Here is a 20,097-nt window from a genome sequence, read left to right as displayed (position 1 = left end):
AGAAGAGGAGGAGGCGGGGAGAGAAGAGGAAGTGGTGGGAGTATGGAAATGAAGGAGTGAGAGAGAGTGATAGAGAGTCAAAGAGAGATAGGGTTAGGTTAGGAGTTAAGATATGGGTTCAGGTTTGGGTTATGAGTTCGGGTTTGGGTTGAGTTTTAGTTTAAAATTGTTGGATCGAGGAATAGCCTAGGGGGTGAATAGGCTATGACCAATTTATAAAATTTTAATTTAGCCAAACAACCAAACAGCCACGCAGATATATTAAATCACAAATACAAACAGTTATAATATGCAGAAAGTAATGCGAATATAAAGCACATATAGATGTACCCAGGTTCGGCCCCCACGCCTACGTCCTGCAACCAGATTCACTAGCAAAACAGTTTTACAACCCCTTACACCCAATAAGATTGGCTACCCACCGCAATCGTCTTCCCCGACACGATTTGATGGTTACCACCACTATGTAAACTGAATCTACTAGCAATTCCCACGAACTACAACCCCGTAGTCTGCAACCTAACCTAAAACAGATCTAGACTTCAAAATAAGTGAAAAAGACAATACAGATCGACAACGAATAAAATAAAAGGAACAAAGTTTTAGAGATGCTTAATGTTGTCTTGTCACGTCGATCTGGAATATTCTGAAGTAGCACTCGCTGTAAAGCTGATATTGGCGCGTCCGGCTCTGAGTCTACTTCACACAGCTTCTGACGGATCGCAAAACAGAGATTTCTGTGAATTTCTACGAATTTTTGAGCGAAGCCTGCGCAAGGAGGAGGATCTGCGTATTTTGCTGTATTCTGCGCAAGGATGTCACATCGATCTGGAATTTTCTGAAGTAGTAATCGCTGTAAAACTGGTATTGTCGCGTCCGGCTCTGAGTCTACTTCGCACAGCTTCTGACGGATCGCAAAACAGAGATTTCTGCGAATTTCTATGAATTTTTTAGCGAAACCTGCACAAGGAGGAGGATCTGCTGTATTCTGCGCAAGGATGTCACGTCGATCTGGAATTTTCTAAAGTAGTACTCGCTTTAAAACTGGTATTGGCGCGTCCGGCTCTGAGTCTACTTTGTACAACTTCTGACGGATCGCAAAACGGAGATTTCTACGAATTTCTACGAATTTTTGAGCGAAGCCTGCGCAAGGAGGAGGATCTGCTGTATTCTGCGCAAGGATGTCACGTCGATCTGGAATTTTCTAAAGTAGTACTCGCTTTAAAACTGGTATTGGCGCGTCCGGCTCTGAGTCTACTTTGTATAACTTCTGACGGATCGCAAAACAGAGATTTCTGCGAATTCTACGAATTTTTGAGCGAAGCCTGCGCAAGGACGAGGATCTGCGTATTCTGTTGTATTCTGCTCAAGGATGTCGCGTCTATCTGGAATTTTCTGAAGTAGTACTCGCTTTAAAACTGGTATTGGCGCGTCTGGCGCTGAGTCTACTTCGTACAGCTTCTGACGGATCGGAAAACGGAGATTTCTGCGAATTTCTACGAATTTTTGAGTGAAGCCTGCGCAAGGAGGAGGAACTGCAAATTCTGCTGTAATTTTTTGTATTTCTGCGTTCATTTTTTTCCTGCCGTCATTAACAGCCTTTAAGTAGGCTTTGCTAACCCTAATCTTCTTAGGGTTTAATTCTGCCCCTTGGATATGACATGACCATAGAAAAATCAAAACACCCATAGAAACTTTGTGCATATACTGGTATAGGACTGTATTTGTACCGTTTTTTCTGCACCCCATATACCACGTGGCACACAATTATTCGCTGAAATATCCTCCCACAAAAATCTTGTAAAATAAATTTTCTTGGGCTTTGGAAATAGTATGTATATATATAAGTATATATGTATAAGTATATATAAATGTATTATTTATTAATTAACAATATAACAAAATATTTATTAATATATTTTTATATATAGATATACGAACATATACGTATATATATATATATATATATACAATCATTTTCCGTTCAACCTGCAACCTGCACAACTCAACACACAGATCAGAACGTTCATAGGGGTTTGTTATTATCAAACAATGTTCATAGACGGTCATACCCAACAAAAATTAGTTCATTTTTCTTTTTATTTTTCAAAAAGCTAGGTAGTGCCTAGGCGGAACAGCCGCCTAGACTGGCCGCTCCGGCCAAATCTAGGCGGCCAATGGTCCGCCTATGCCTAGACGGACCCCTAGGAGTCCGCCTAGGCCGCCTTTTACAACATTGCTCTTTGTAATCATTTGTTGTTGAAATGTGGATGACTAGTTTTATCATGTGTAAAAGTGTGAATGAACTTCTTGGCAGTATGGATCTATAACCAGTGGTGGATCCATAGTTTCTAGAAAGTGGTGTCACTACATAATTAATATTTAAAAATTTTACAATTGTCCCTGAAAATTTTTCATATTTTGAAAAAAAAATAATTGCATTATTAAAAACACTGTCAAATACATAATCGGATCCTAGTAATTTCAATCCATGAAGGAACATGTTAGATTAAATTGATCAGACGAGTATGTACACACTTCAAAAATGCTGGAACAAAAGCAAACACAAAGACCATATACCCTCTTAATATTATTAAAAAAACTACTTTTAACCCTTCACCTAGTTAAACTAGGATATATCTGTAGTGGGTCACATGTTCATTTTATCTATTGCTAGGGGTTGAATGTGAAGCAAAGCAATTTCATTTATTTTAGGTCTATTTGCTTATATGACCAAGGCCATGAGTAGAATCAAGACACAAAACTATGTAACTCATAATAACTCATGAGGAAATGGTGTCATGTGACACCACTTCCTCATGACTGGATCCGCCCGTCTGTAACCTGTAGACATGGGCGCGAGCGCTATGCTTTCTTTGTCCTTCACCTGCTGCACTGGTTGAAATGACCTTAGACATTGCTGAAGTCTGGGCATATTAATTAGTTCTGTAGATAGTTCTTTTTTCTCTTTTTAATAGTATTTGGTTGGCACTATCTTTTTACACAAGCTTCCAATTCTCATCTAGGTTGAAGAACTTCATAAATTATCGTACCTTCTTAAGTATGGTAGATGATGTGCATTTCCTGTAGAAGATGATGCCTGTTATTTGACATGTTCTTTAACATAAGACATTTGTTATACTTGCAGGGGGAGATTTTAAGATCTTTATCTGACATTGATGATCTCGCAAGCACCTTTGCAAAGGTTTGTTTCTCTTTCTTTATTAGTTTAAAATATTCAAATTGGAATTATTTGGATATTGGACCTGCCTATATATCTCTGTTCTTAATTTTCCATCATGACGGTGTATTTTAGACTCTTTACAAAGCTATAACAGTTTTATTATGTATTACTTTGTTTTTTGTGTTGTATTTATCTTTTCTATGGCTAAGATTGTTAAGGTGGCTCAGATTTTTGCATTCTTCTCCTCTGGAGGATGGCTTTTAAAGAAATGCACTATGTTCTGTTTGTATTGTTGAAACTAGAAACCGTGTATCTTTTTTTGTATCATCTGTGGAGATCTTGTAGGTAAGAATTTTTAAGGATATTAATTTTTCGATTCTAGTGTACTTCATCACTGCTAGTTTGATCCAGTCCCGTCAGATGTGCCCTATTCTCTCCAACCAGAATTTTCTCAAATGATCATATTATCTATCAATTTTCCTAGATGCAAGAAACCAGATATCCCTTATGATGCTAAGCTAATGTCAGTTATGTTCCTGGTGACTTAGGTGAACAACACTGTAATATTTTACCAAAGTTTTAAAGTTGTTTGATCCCAGTACTGACTAGCCTTTTTGGATCGACTGTACTGTAGTGTCTGGTTCGAAATGCTACAATAAATCATGATGAACGGGTGCTGATTATATTGTGGCGACTGGTCTCAGATTAATCTTTGAATGTTCACAGTTTTAACAACTAGGTTCTTTAGCCTTTAAACTTGTACGTGCCTGGAGATTTTTGAATTGAATAGACTTCTGTAGACTTGTGATAGAAAACTAGGTGGTTTCATTCGTAACAGCCTGTTCTTAGGTGTGAACAGTTCATTTGAAAATGCATTATCTAAGAAAATAACTTTACATCATCCTCCTTGCTCTCCAGGAGGTTTTACATTCTTAGTAAGAACTGAGCTGACATGGGTATAAGTCGACAATATGATGTTAAAGTCAATACCTAACTGCTTTATGCCATTTTTGTATTTTGCATGCCTGTCAAATTCGTCTCTCAATTTAAAGTTAAGTATAAAAAATAGTTTCTTATTTATCTACTAGATTATGCTATACTCTTCCACTGATGGACTTTTGTCACGCTACTCACACCTACTGGTCAGAAGACTGCTGTATAAAAACTGCAAACCATGTTTAAAAGGTTCACAGCTGTTTAAAGTTGCAATTCTAACTTCTTTTTCAAACAACTTCTGGTTCAAGTTTTTAGTGTCTTATTATGCTTTAAGGGTAAGGCGCTGGTCCGTTGTAAGAGTTCAATCTGCTTACTACTTATTGCTAGCATATATTTATGGTGACTTTTTATTTTTTTTCCTTTCATCTTTTTTTCTAGTATCCCCCTAAGTAACTTAGTAACTGAACCCCTTTAATCATATTTACTGACAAGTATTTTGCCTGTGCTCGCACGGGTGAGTTCGACATGTAGAATAAGTAATATGAAACGGGTCGTGAGAAATGAACCCACGTCATTACTCTTTAGCTTCAAAGACCAAGGATCTATATTTTTTATATCTTATTTGTTTAGTCTCTACTGGTTTCTTCTTTAGTCATGTGCATGTAGTTCTAAATTGAATTTAACAATTTTTTTTAACTGTGGTTTCTTCTTTTCTATTTTTTATATATACTTCAATTTTTATGGATATGAGCATACAAATGGATTATTCAAATGACTGCATGTGAATTACTGAAAATCATGTTATGTAAACTGGAGTTTTTTCTTCAAATAGGTTGAAACTTTAAAAGAAATTCAAAATAAGGGAGTAGATGACTTTTATTTCAAAATTTGAAATTCAGAATTAGATAGTTTAACCACCACCTTATCTTTTACAACATTCTTCTTTATTTATAATGTTCTAAAATAAAAAAAGTTAAAAAAAAATCAGCTGACCGAATGAGTGCGTGGATTAGTTTTTATTTCAAAATCTCCTATTCAAAATTAGATAGTTAAATTAGATAGTTTTAACCATTAAACTTTCCTTTGTAATATCTCTCCTTTTTTATAACATCTAAAAAATAAAAAGGATATACAAAAAGTCAATATATCTCTTTGATGTAGGAACTATGAATATTTTGCCAACCGGCAAGGTCATCTTACGTTGTTTTATTATCATTTTTTAATATTTGGTATGAACTAAAGAGTACATTGAGTTGAACCTTACAACAGGAAGCAATAAAATAAAATATTGCAGTTAGATGAGATATAAGACCTTCACATATTTACATAATCTAAAACATTCTTATGCTTAAGCCTCAATATTGTGATGCTTGTATTAGAATTATAACTTTTTGAAAAGATTATATATGGTTTTAAAATATCCATAAAACAATTTTAAGAATCCAAATATTTATTTCTAAAATAATCTTAAGAAACCATTAGAGCTTCAATTTAACTATTAGAAAAAATTGGATAAAGCAGGGAGAATTCGGGGTAATATTTTAGGTAATTTGTGTAAATGATTTATTTATTTTATGCGGATTGTAATGAATATTTTGTAATAGCAAATTCTTTAATTATATAGATCTTGCATGTTATATGTTTTTATGGTATCTTGTGTTTTATTAATATTTTAAAGAGAGACATGGGTGAATCAATAACCCCTATTTATAAAAATCAATAAAGATAGGATATCAAACCAACAAAAACTTGACTAATTCGTCAATAATATTTTAAGAGGAAGAAAATCCATTAAATTTAACTAATGTTTAATTGCATATATGGTTTTAGGGCTAATTTTAGAAAAATCCACTCAACTTTGATGTATGTCTTAGAAAAGCCCTCTTTAGATATTTTAATATGAGAACCCCCAAAGTTTAAGCATATTATAGATAACCCCACTACACTTTGGAACTTAGAGACCGTCCTCCTCATCTATAGTGTGTCTCACAGAACCCTACTAATCTTTCACATTTTTCTCACCAAGCACCCTTGATGTCATTTCAAAACGTAAAATAACCGGAAAACTTTTGCTAATCGACCCATTTAGATCCAAAGAAACCCCCTACCAGTAAAAAAACATCTTGATCAATTTTACAATAATTTCTTTCCCTCATTCTCCTCTCTTTCTCTTATCCTAAAAGAATTCAGGTTAATTTTTTATGATTGATGGGTATTTTGGTATTTTCTCAGTCATCTACTTGTCATGTGACATGTTAGACCTATCGGTGTTAGCTTTCAGGGCATGAAGTGAGAAGTATTCATGGAGGTTTCTTGAATTTTCAAACTCGAATGGAGTTATCTACAATAGGCTTAATTAAACTTGAGGGGAGTCTCTTAAATTAAAATTGTCACGTCCCCAAAGTGCGCAACATATTTTGAGATGCATGACAACGGTGACAAGTGCGAAGACGCATGCCAAGCTTGTGGTGTACTTTGGGGGCACGATAAGTTGTGGTACCAGAGCTTAGGTTTAGAAGTCCTAGGCTTAGAAGTTTATAATAGTAATGTTTACAAATAAGTTTCAAAGTTGCTTTTAGTGATCATTGACATATTGTTTGTTGGCTTTATAACTAGATAGCTAGGAACAACATGAGCACTCTTTCAACAGGATAAGTGATTTGCATCAGACTTTGGAGGCGTGACAAAAATAGTTGAAGGGGGGTTTCTAAGACACCCCATAATTAGGGGTGGTGAAGAACCGAATCAGATCGAATACTAATGTATTCAAATTTGAATTCGGTAAATTTTCTCTATTCAAATGTGAATTCGAATTCAAGGCGAATTGTAGTTGGTGTTTAAATTCGATTCGTGTTAATATTTATGTATTCGATAAATTTTCATGAATATATGATTAGCACATATGGTAAGTTATTCCTCTACCAAGTGTTTGGTCTTAGGCTCGAGCCACACTTGTGGCACTATTTTAACATGTAAATTTTGTTACCCTTTACTTTCTAATATTGAACAAAAGTCAATCTTCTTAACTAATGGCATTATTCACAAAATTTTTAAAAACTAAATATACAAAAACTACAATATTTTTTTAGACTATTTGATATAAAAGTATATGTTATTAATATTTCTTAATCTAATTATTCTATTAAATCAGTATGTTGGCAGCATTTTAGCATTAGGTCTACTTATTTATGTCATGATGCATAAAAAATATAGTTTCACATAAAGTAAAACCATAGGCTCTATTGACTGTATTTATATGGGGTACGATTTGAAATAATATTTTGGATGAGTAATATTTGTAATGAGTTAAATTCATATGACTAAAATGTAAAATATACTCGAATAATTAATAACCAACCGAGTCAAATATATCTTTGGTTAAATTCTACTTGTTTATGAACCAAATATTAAAAAAATATTTTGTTAGACCCTAGAGGGGGGTGATTAGGGTCTTATGCTAATCTAATCCGATTAAAATGCCAATTGAAATTAATTAACAAGTTATCATAGCAAGTATGAAATACCACAAGATATATAAGCTAGGATAAACAATGCAAACAAAGAGATATATCCTATATGATGAATATGTATATATGCAAGGATATATAAACGACACAAGGGTAAACAATCTAAACAAGATAGTGGATGATATAGAAATGAGCAATGCACAATGGTGATATAAGATATGAACATAAATATGAATGAACGTCAAAGCACACTCAAACAAGCAATATGTTCACGGAGTTCGGACCTTCCGTCCTACGTCTCCGCTCCCCACTCCCGGGGAAAAATCCACTATCAACCGGGTTTTCTACGCTCACCCGAATAACGTTTACACCTCACAGTATCGGTTTTCAACGCTCACCGATCAACGTCACTCCTCACAATCGATTTTTTAGTTCACCGAAAACTTCACAACACACTCGGTTTCTAGCTCACCGAAAACCTAACAATCTCACAATGTAACAAATATAAATTATTTTCTAATATGGATGAGAACACAATAAAAGCTCACACTCAATGTTACAACTCTCACAACCCTAATATATTATGAATGCAAATACAATAAGCTCAAGTGGGTGTGTGTAAACAATGAGTGAAATCAAAATCAAAACTAAACTCAATTAAAATCTAGCATATAGAAATTATAAACAAAATAATGAATAGCTAGAAATGAGTTTAGAGATTCTTCTCTGAATAACAAGATGGAGAGATGGAGATTGAAGCCCAAACAAGAAGATAATCTCCTCCACTTGTGAAAACTAAAACAACTTTAACCCAAACCCTTAAACAAGCTTAAAACAAGCTTAAACCCTTTTTAAAACCCTTGTTAAAAACTTCTTGGCTTAGCTTGAGAATTGAAGGCAATAGGGTATTTATATCCTCTCACAACTCAGCCAAAAACCCCAAGCAAAAAGACAGAAACAGCCCAGCAACGGTAAGAAAACTAGCCGTTGGAAGCTGAAAAAGCTCTCGTCGGTTGACCGGAAAATTCATCGGTCGACCGGAAATTTTATCGGTCGACCGGACCGGTCGACCGAAAGACTCTCTGTCGCCCAGTGAGCATATGAACTCAGGTTCGGTCGACCGGTTCGGTCGACCGAAAACTGACATATTCAAAAACTGGTTTTTAAAGCTGAACTTTGGAAAACTGTTAAAAATAACAAATGAAGTCCAAAAATAATAAAACTTTGGGAAATGTATATAAACATGTAAATGAACATGTTACAAATTTTTTTTTCCAAATTGCATTTCCCATTTGTGAAAAATCATCATTTTGCAAAATAGTTCAAAACGCGAAAATGTAAACATGTGAAATTTGATATTTTGGCTAAACCATATTTTGAAACTTTGCACAATGATTATATGGACTTAATAAAATATGGATATGATTATTGTTAAGTCCAAAAACTAAGAAAACCATATTTTCACAAAATTGCATATTCTATGCAATATATACAAAACACTAAATATGATTTCATTAAATATAAGCTTGTTAAAGAGGAAATCATATGTAGGCATATAAACATGAAACAAAATAGTATTTTCCAATTCTATGCATTTGTTTCATATACGGATGAAGCTTGAACTTGATCTTTAACTTTGAATTGCAAGGCTTCACCGACATTCCGCCAACCTCATTTGGATATGATCGTTGAAGCTCTATTTCATCCATCCTCCAACAATGTTGTTTGTCTACAATGAATAGATAATACAAGCACTAGACAAACAACATTAGTTATAAATTGTTTGTTAAACATCATCAAAACAAGAAGGCCAACATATTTGTTTACCAATTAAACGAACTAGCGATCAAATATGACCAAATATCTGGACGAATAATAACCGAACTGTTTATTAACTATTTGGTTAACTTCCACCCCTATTAGATAAGGGCTATTTATAGCTGCAGGTAGGGGTGGTAAACAAGTCGTATTCGAACTCAAATACGAATATCCATGTCCGGAGTTTTTCGAATTCGAACTCAAATACTTGATATTTGATAAATATTCATGAATATTTAGAATATCCATCGAATATCAAAGTGTATTCATTCCACTAAAGAGTTTAATTTTTAAATAGTATTTAAATTCATAAATAGAAATTATTTCTTCATAGTTATATATATATATATCGAATATTTTATCTAGAAAACTGATTTAAGATTCTTCAAGGCCCTCAAAATTAATATATGGAACTTAAGTAGAAAATATAAGCGGGTTGAAGATATAACATCATATGCGTAATAATACATATTACAAGATATCAAATTTTAGACGAATATTTGATAAGCAAATGAATCGAATATATGCCTAGTTAAATTCTATTCGTTAATGAACTTGAATACTAAATATTATTTACTTAATGTTAAATGAACTATTGAATCAAATATGACCGAATAGTTAGTCGAATAATTAACAAACTATTTGTTACTTATTTGGTCCGCTTCCACCCCTACCCATAATTGAGGAGAGTTAAGTGAGAAATTCAAGGGGGTTGTCTCAAATTTTGATAGATCAGGGGGTTATCGACAATATGCTTAAATTTGAGGATAATTTTCTCAACTTAAAATAGTTGAGGGGGTTTTCTAATGCACCCCTATAATTGAGGAGGTTTTTCTAAATTAACCCATGATTTTATGTAAAGTGGCTCTCTACTTGAGTTTTTTTCTCTAATTTCTATATTTAAATATATGATTATGAGATTTTTTTAATTATGGATGGTTATGATCTGATAACAATTGCAAAATATTTAACTATTAGAATTTTTAATTATTAATAGTGTAAATTTGATGAGGATTCTTAGATAATAAAATATTAGGTTTCTGCATGTTATCTTCTGATAGAATAGAGGGACGCATGAGTACTTATAATACGACACATGTCATTTTTTCTTGTCTTTATAATATGACACATGTCAATTTTTTGTGCCTTCAAAAGTTCCACTCTTTATATAATGGAGGGATTACTCAAAAGTTGTAATCTTTTTTCTTTATAAATTTATTTCATTTACACGTCATTTGCCCTTTAAAAGTGGTAATCTTCTTTTTTCTGCTCGCAGTTGAATAGAAATATTAGTGAACCAAGGAACACTGGAGTTATTGGTGATAGAGGCTCATTCTCGAGAGGAAGTAAGTAACACCGTCGCACTCCACTTTCTTAGATACCATGTTCTTTTTAACTTTCTGGGCAGCAAGAATAATATATGAAGTTTTTAGGAAAAACGATACTAGCAACTCTGAGCTTGACAGGTTCTGTTGATATTTTCTGATATCTTTTTTTTGGGGGATATATATATATATATATATATAGAGGAATATGGGAATACTTGGGCCAAGGATCCTTGGTAGTGATGTGGACACATCTTGTCCATACATTACACCTTGGAGTTGGTGAGGCTCCATCTTCAAGGTGTGATGTATGGAGGGCAACCGATTGTGGTTCCACATCCGACTCCACAACATGTGATCTTTTTTCATCGGGTACCAAGTATACCCATTTTTCCTCAGTATATACCTATCAATATTTATGAGTACGACTACTATATAATATGATTACTATAATTTATATTATTTATTAGGGACATATGTATAATACTATATACTTATTAGGGAGCCCAATAATGGGTACTCCTGTTTACCAAAGCCACGAAAAAGTTGCAATGGGCCCTCGGGGTCTGTTTTTTTTTTGGAGGTCTTTGTGGATAGTGATGTGTTCATCATCCCCGTACTACAGCATTAAAATTATGAAAGCACATTCCACACTGAGTAGTGAGTGGATGCCAGGATGTAGAACGATCGATGTACTACAAGAGCCACCAAAATGGTGCTGCTTCGGGGTACCAAGCAACTCCAATAATATAATATATATATATATTATATATATATAATTAATAGTAGTATAACAGTACTATATATATAGAATGCAATATGGAGAACCTTGGTACCTCAAGGTATGCTATAAAGCAACTTTGGTAAAGGTGATTGTGGTTCGTCCCCACCCACTCCTAGGTCTTTGCCCCCACTACTATACACACCTCGAAGATAAGGCGCCAGCCACTCACAAACCCACTCTTCACCCAACTGCCAATATAGATCGTATGGACGAAGATTACGGCCACATCCACTACCAAGTTGCTTTGGAGCCCAACTTGTACCAAGTTCTCCATTTTTCTCATGAATATACATATATATAATATACTATAGTACTATACCTATCACATATACTATACCAATATATATATATTGAGGTGTTGGTTCGCTCCGGGGAGGCCGGCTCCCTTCTGTGTGTCCGCGGCATAGGCTCCTGTGTGTTACACATGCTATCGTATGTGTATGTACATATATTTATATATATATACATATACATATACATGTATGTGTACATAGGCATATACATGTATGTGTATATACACATGTATGTATGTGTAGGGGGTGGGGGTGGGATAAGTTACCCTAGTAGCCATATCTGATTTATGAATTAATTTTTTACACAAATTGCCATAGTTATTTTTATTCTTATAATTGTTTCCTTATTGTAGCTAAGTAAAAAAGAGAAGTGAAACAAAAAGGATTTTTTTTAGGGGTGGGGGGTGGGATAAGTTACCCTAGTAGCCATATCTGATTTATGAACTAATTTTTGACACAAATTGCCATAGTTATTTTTATTCTTATAATTGTTTCCTTATTGTAGCTAAGTAAAAAGAGAAGTGAAACAAAAAGGAAAGCAAAGGGAATAAATAGTAACTAATCCTTATGATTTTTGTTCAGCGATCGATTGTCCATGCTTTACTGATCCTGCATGCCCATAGTGAACATTTATGTACCCTAATTCCTAACATTATTTTGGTTGTTTAATCACTTACCGCCAAAGAATTCTTCATTTTGTTCACTGACCAATTCTCTACCGCCCTACTAACTTCTGTGTACCTAATGAACATGACACTGTTTGTTTTGCTGGATTTATAATTTACATTGGATTACAAAGACAGCTTGATTGGTTTTGCTGTTTCTTTGGTGCATAAAATGTGAAAATTATTATAATCTGGAAGGCGAACTGTATACATTTTTTGCGGATTTAAATTTAATTTGATTTGCAGATCAATTAAACAGCCCAGAGTCATTCCTTTTTGTGTTACTATTCTTCTAATGTGTTAATGCTAGGTTGAAAGTGTCATTTTGTTGTAATCTCAGTTTATGTTTATCCGTCCGTGTCCCCCAGGTTCATCTACTGCAGACTGGACACAGGAGACGGGAGACTTTTCAAACTGGCTAGATCAACAGATTCTAGATGCTGAAAATGTGCAGGATGGTAAGCGATGGTGGTCACAACCGCATATTTCTGGTCCTCGGTTTGCTGAAGTAAAACCACTGCATAGAACATCCTCGCATCCGCAGCCACTACCCCAACAACAGCACTCAAGTGATCCTGTTCTTGCACCCAAGTCTTCTTTTACTTTGCTACCCTCACCTGGTGTTGGTCGATCTCAAGTTCTATCACGCCATGCTAGCATACCTTCGACTCTCCAGATACCCTATACTACCCCCAATATCTCACAATTCTCTCCTCAACTTCATTTAGCCGATTTGTCCAATGGTCTACCTTATGGTGGAAACATCGCGCAGTTTGCTCCAGGCCTCTCCATTAGTGGTAGGCACCAGAACCAGTGGTTGAACCAGGCTAGTCTATTTACTGGCGAGAATCCCAATTTGTTGTCTAACATGTTACAACACCAGTTATCTCTTCCAAATGGGTTATTGCCATCGCAGCTGTTGTCAAAACAGCAGCAGAGATTACAGCAAATTCAGCCATCTTTTCCCCACTTTCCGCACTTGCAGTCTCAACTATTCAACTCGCATCCTCCGTCTCCTCACTTGATGAACAAATTTGATGCCATATTTGGGATGGCTGATCTTAGAGAACATAGAGAACATAGACCAAAATCTTCTTCCAGGGGAAGACAGAATAAGAGATTTTCTCAACACAGTTCAGAGAACGGCAGCCAGGCAGGTGATACTCCTCTGACGCAATTCAGATCGAAGTACATGACATCTGAAGAAATTGAAAGCATTCTAAGGATGCAGCATGCTGCAACTCACAGTAACGATCCTTACATAGATGATTATTACCACCAAGCTTGCTTAGCAAAAAAAATTTCTGGTTGTCGGATGAAACATCAATTCTGTCCTTCATCTATCAGGGATTTGCCATCTAGATCTCGCAATAATAACGAACCACATGCATATCTTCAAGTTGATGCTTTGGGAAGGGTCCCATTTTCTTCTATACGTAGACCTCGCCCCCTCCTTGAAGTTGATCTGCCATCATCTGGAGATGGAATCCTAGAGCAAAAATCTTCAGTGAAGCCCCTTGAGCAAGAGCCTATGTTGGCTGCCAGAATTGCTGTTGAAGATGGGCTCTGTCTTCTCCTTGATGTAGATGATATTGACCGCCTATTACAGTCCAGCCAGATACAAGATGCTGGAACTCAGCTGAGACGAAGGCGTCAGGTCCTTCTAGAAGGTCTTGCAGCTTCACTTCAGCTAGTTGATCCACTTGGCCCAGGTAAATCTGGACATTCTGTTGGTCCTGCACCAAAGGATGATCTTGTGTTTCTTCGACTAGCCTCTCTTGCCAAGGGTCGAAAGCTTCTTTCTCGCTTCCTTCAGCTTCTGTACCCTGGAACCGAGCTTGCTAGAATTGTTTGCATGGCAATATTCCGTCATTTAAGGTTTTTATTTGGCGGTCTTCCCTCTGATTCAAGCGCAGCTGAAACAACGGCTGATCTTGCTAGGGTCGTGTCTTCATGTGTTCATGGAATGGATCTCAGTGCTCTCAGTGCTTGCCTTGCTGCTGTGGTTTGTTCTTCCGAACAACCACCTCTCCGGCCATTAGGAAGTTCTGCAGGTGATGGAGCCTCTATTATTATAAAATCTGTTTTGGAGAGAGCAACTGACCTACTTATTGATCCACATGCTGCCAGCAGCTACAGCATGTCCAACCGATCTTTGTGGCAAGCATCCTTTGATGCGTTTTTTGGGCTTCTTACAAAATATTGTCTCAGTAAATATGACAGTATAATGCAACAATTGCTCACGCAATCACCTAACACTGTGGTCATTGGGTCTGAGATGAGTAGAGCTATAAGCAGAGAGATGCCCGTGGAACTGCTACGAGCAAGCATTCCTCATACTGATGATCAACAGCGTAAGCAGTTACTTGATTTTGCTCAGAGGTCCATGCCAATTACTGGATATAGTGCTCATGGAGGTAGTCATGGGCCTATAACTTCTGAATCAGTGCCTGGTTAATGGACTGTGTTAAATAAAGTGGCTCAATCTTTCGCTATGACCTGCTTTGGAATTCATGCATAAATTTGGCTACCACCAGATATTGACACTTGATCGATCATAAAGCAGATGCATGATTGCTCATAACTGGCATCTTTTTCTTCGGATTTTTAAGGGAATAAGCTTCACTTTACTGTTATTATGAAATTAGGATATCAATATATACTTTGCTCCATGTATGTGTTGACGTAGTACGTTGTAGGAGTTGTGGCTCAAACTTTTATCCTTCTGAGGAGTGTAGTTTTGGTGCTCCAAGTAGGGGGACTCTCAGACAAATGGAGTAGCGGGTAGATAATATGTACAGGTTCTGATGCTGAAAGCAGTGCTTTCCCTCTGTTATCTGAAGATGGGAAGAAAATCCACCATACTATCCTTTTATGTGTTTTAGTTGGCAGGAAAGGGAATGATGATGGAATTGGTACATAAGATGCTTGTTAGCACCTGCAAGGGTTATTTGTTAATTCAGTGTTTCTTGTATGTTGTGTAGTTTGTATGCTTTGGTGGTTGGAAATGTACTTGGGTCTTTTGGATCGGTTTGATTGAAGCTACCTGTGATAGCGTTCCTTGCATGATAACTTGATATGTTAATTTTAATAGTTTGAAATTAGTCCTTCATATCCTAAAGTATCTTGAATTAGTCCCTCAAATCTTCATATTTTGAAATAGTCGCCGAACCCTTTTAAGTGTTTCGAGATTAGTCGTATTTAGATGCGAGAGCATATGATGAATTACTTTTTTTACTCTCAGATTAACTGGAAAGTAATTAATTGTAACGTTAGAATCCCATGATCATAATCTAACCAAGAAAAATAGCGCATAAGGTACATGAAATGTAACAACTAATAAAGGATAAATGTATAAGTGTTGGTCTTATGCTACACTTTAGGATATGTTGTTGATAGTTGTTAGTAGGAGAGAAGACTTGGTGCAGTTTATTGTAAAGCTTAGATGAACTAGTGTACACATTCTAGGTTGGTGATGTGTACTATTTTTGTAACAACCAATTTTGTTTAATTTAGCTGGCTGGATTACTATTTCGATAATCCAGTCTTTTTCTCAAAAAAAAGGATAAATTTGAAAACCATCCTATTTATAGAAAAAAAAATCACAAATTCCGACCTAGTTTAAAAAATTTTGTCAAAACTGACCTAGTTTCAACTGTCTAGCTGAAACTGGGTTGGTTTTGACAAAATATGTCCTGAAACTTCACGAGACTTCAAGTCCCGTGAAGTTTTGTTATGTACAAGAACTTCACGGGACTTGAAGTCCTGTGAAGTTTCAGAAGATTTTTCTTCAAAACCGACCCAGTTTCAGCCCGACGGCTGAAACTGGATCGGTTTTCACAAATATTTTGTGAATGAGTCGATTTTTTCAATTATTTTCTTTTTTTTAAAAGAAGAGTACAGACTAAATACCAAAGAACAAAACAACTAACAAAGGGAAGACATATCAGCCATAAATGCACTGAAAGCCACAGAGGGCACACCCTCGTCCCAATCAAAGGCCTTGTGATCACCAAGAGCCTTTTTTGCTAACAGATGAGCCACACCATTAGAATCCCTAGGCTTGTAGATGAAGCCTTTGAAACTAGAACAATCAGCTAGGGACCTAACTTCATCAGCAAGTAGATCAAGTTCTCCACTTTGAACCTCTGGATTGCTCAATAAATCTACGGCATTGTGGCAATCAGAGACAATAAACCATTGATTCCACTTCCTCTCCTTGGCAAGAAGGGCCCCATCTTTTATAGTAATAATCTCAGCAACAAGAGGAGAGAATGGATTTATGTAGTAGTTACCTCTAGAGCAAAGAGCAACACCATTGTGAACCCGAGCCACAATACCACTGCTACAACCACTTCCGTTTCTGTCTACTGCCGCATCCACATTGATGCACACCATACCAGAAGCAAGAGGATCCCACTTGACACTATTGCTACAAGATTTAGATTTCACAGAGGGAAGGGACTCTTGAAAGTCCTTAGTGTATCCAGCTACCCAATCCACAGAAGCACTAGCATTAGGGAAGGCTTTCCCTGTAATCTCACAGTTTCTCAAATACCAAGAATGCCAGGCAAGCATAACAAAAAATTCAAACTTTTCCATAGGAAGAATCTTAGCAATTCTAGACAAAAATTCTACAGAATCCTCACTCCCACTTCTATTACAAATCTTTTTGAATCCACTCACTTTTCACAATTATTGAGTTTTTTTGCAGCCCCAAATGGCATGATGCCAATGTTCATAGTGATAAGAGCAGCCTTGTCTCCCACAAACCAGTGAGCCCTTTATTTTCCTGCATCGCAAAACATTGTTAGTCGGAAGCCAAATGTGGCTTAACTTCCTTAAGAAATTTTGAACTTTAGGAGGAATTCTCAACTTCCATAATAAATTCCACCACCCCTCTGAAACTTTCATATTAGAGGCATCCACCATCTCCTTAAGATTAATAGCAAGCTTATAGCCGCTTTTCACTGAGTATTCTCCGTTGGGAGTGAAGTGCTTTGCTCTCCAAAGACCCAGCTGGGATTCCCAAAATAACATCAGCATCTTCTTTGTTGCATATGAACTTAATAAAATTAGAGTCCCATTGGCCATCCTCCAATCTAAGGTCAATCACCTTAAGGTCATCAAGGAGGAAATGTTTGTCAATGAAAGAGAAGGAGGACGACCTTGGTAGCCATTTATCCTCAAGAATCCAAATATCTTCCCCCGAGCCCACACGTCATCGGTACCCTTTCTCAATAAGCTGTTTTTCCCATAACAAGCTCCTCAATATAAAAGAGGGATTAGATCCCAATTTGGCCTCCAAAATGTTCCCTCTAGGGAAGTAACATTCTTTTAACACCTTGGCCACCAATAAATCCGGGTTTCGAATAAATCTCCAAACTTGTTTTCTGAGCATAGCTTGATTGAAAGCTTCAAGATCTTTAAAACCAAGGCCACCCCGATATTTGCTCTTGCACAACTCCGACCATTTACTCCATTGAATCCTTTTCTTTATTTCCGTTGAACCCCACCAAAATCGAGCCATGAGGCTTTGGATACTATTAAGGCAATTCTTTAGGAGCTTCAAACAAGACATGACATAATTAGGGATTGATTGGATCACTGATTTGATTAGAACTTCCTTCCTAGCAGCCGAGAATAAAGACCGTTTCCACCATTTCAGCTTGTTCCAAATACGATCATTTATACTTTTGAATATGTCTTTCTTATTCTTTCCCACAAAGCAAGGCATTCCAAGGTACTTTTGGAAGTGGTTATTGACAACAACATCAACACAGCCAGCAAGTTGTTGATAGTCAAGAGAGCTCACCAATTTTCTGAAGCAAAGTTCGGACTTGTTAAAATTGACTTTCTGACCCGACGCCTTTGAATAAATATCCATAATGTTTTTCACCACATTGCCCTCCTCAACACTAGCACCCATAAACAAAATACTATCGTCAGCGAAAAAAAAGGTACATCACCGAAGGGCCATTACTCCCAAAACTCAGCCCACTAATTTTTCCTTCCAACCGTGCTTTCTGGATTAAACAGGATAAGGCCTTTGCAAAAAGAAATAAGAAGGGGTAGAGGGGGTCGCTTTGCCTCAAACCCCTTTGAGGATAAACTTTTCCTTTCAGTTGCTCATTGATTAAGAAAGAAAAAGTCATCGAACTGACACATCTCATGATCTTTTTAACCCAATCTGGTCATACCCCAGCCTTAACATCACTGCTTGAATAAACTCCCACTCAACCCGGTCGTAAGCTTTAGCCATGTCAAGTTTGAGAGTCATTTTCGTGCCATTCCCAAATCTGTTTTTCTTCATACTATGCAGCCCATCAAACCCAATAATTGCATTGTCGTGAATCAATCTCCCGCTAACGAAAGCACTTTGAGAGCTCGATATAATCTTATCCAGGCTGATCTTCAATCTGTCCGCAAGGCATTTAGACACGATCCTGTATACGACGTTGCATAAACTTATCGGGCGGAAGTCTTCCATCTTCATGGCACCCTTAACTTTGGGAATAAATGCTATAAGAGTTTCGTTAAGCTCACTGAAAATGTAGCTGTCGTTCAAAAATTTTAAGCAAGTCTGGGTGACATCTCTTTTGGTAAGATTCCAAACTTTTGATAGAACAGACCTGGGAGCCCGTCCTTTCCCGGAGCTTTAAGGGGATTTAAATTGCTGACTGCCTTTTGTATATCCTCCTATGTGTAATCTAATAGTAGGAAAGAGTTTATCTCATGAGAAACTTGCTGTCAAAACAGGAATATAATAATATAAACAAATTAAGGAGTTAGAAAATTCAGGCCTGATTGGGAGCAGTCGTGATTGTTGGACCCTAGAGGGGGGGTGATTAGGGTCAAGAGGCTCTAATATGCAATTTAAAACTCAGCACAAGCAAACCACAAAACAGAAGTGCAATCAAATAGAAAGAGATAGAGTTAGGAATCGTTATCCTTGACGCGCGATGTGTTAACGAGGTTCGACCCGCTGACCTACGTCCCCGCTCCCCACTCTCGAGGAGAAATCCACTAACACATCCGGTTTGGAAGCCGGAACTTCGTCTACACAGCGATCCCACAAGATCTCTCTCTCGCTACACAGTTTGATCTCACAGATCACACTCCCTCACAGTAGATCTCCACAGATCTCAACCACACAGCAGCAGAAGAAAAAAACAAGCAAGAACCTCTCTTTACACAAGCCCCTATAGCAAAGAGAAGAGTACTGAAGCTGGGAAGTGAAACACACTTGAAACAGAGAGAAAAACAGAGTTTTGAAAATTTACTCAGGAAACAGAAAAAGCTCTCTGGTTTTTCAACGTTAGGTTGCTTAGATGGTAAGAAGAAGCAAGCAGGTCTGGCGGATTTTATAGGAGAGTTTAAATCATTTTAAAACAAAAACAAATATACCCAAATGAGATAATAATCTCTTCTTCAGACCCTCATCACAGACTGTGCAATCACTAACATAGTGAAAGCACAGGGTTCGAGGCAAACGACCGTTTTAAAAAAATCGCGGCTGAACAGAGGCAAAAATCGGTTGACCGAAGAAAATATCGGTCGACCGAAAAATACCTTCGTCGACCGACCGAAAAAATCCGGTCGACCGCCAGCAGCTAAGGAGTTTG

General features: G+C 36.7%; 1 protein-coding gene across 2 annotated transcripts in view; it reads left to right on the top strand.

Moving 5' to 3' along the window:
* LOC109833077 overlaps positions 1–15,544 on the top strand; it is a 17,975-nt gene extending 2,431 nt beyond the window's left edge. For both annotated transcript variants that reach the window (XM_020400630.1, XM_020400631.1), the window contains 3 exons: positions 3,149–3,205; positions 10,682–10,751; positions 12,841–15,544. In XM_020400630.1, coding sequence (XP_020256219.1) covers positions 3,149–3,205; positions 10,682–10,751; positions 12,841–14,930 — 2,217 coding nt within the window. In that variant the 3' untranslated portion in view covers positions 14,931–15,544. The remainder of the gene's footprint in view (positions 1–3,148; positions 3,206–10,681; positions 10,752–12,840) is intronic.

Source organism: Asparagus officinalis, chromosome 3 (genome assembly GCF_001876935.1).
Source record: "Asparagus officinalis chromosome 3, Aspof.V1, whole genome shotgun sequence".
Lineage (NCBI taxonomy): Eukaryota > Viridiplantae > Streptophyta > Magnoliopsida > Asparagales > Asparagaceae > Asparagus > Asparagus officinalis.
Note: the sequence above shows the minus strand (reverse complement) of the source record. Positions and strands in the feature narration are given on the sequence as shown.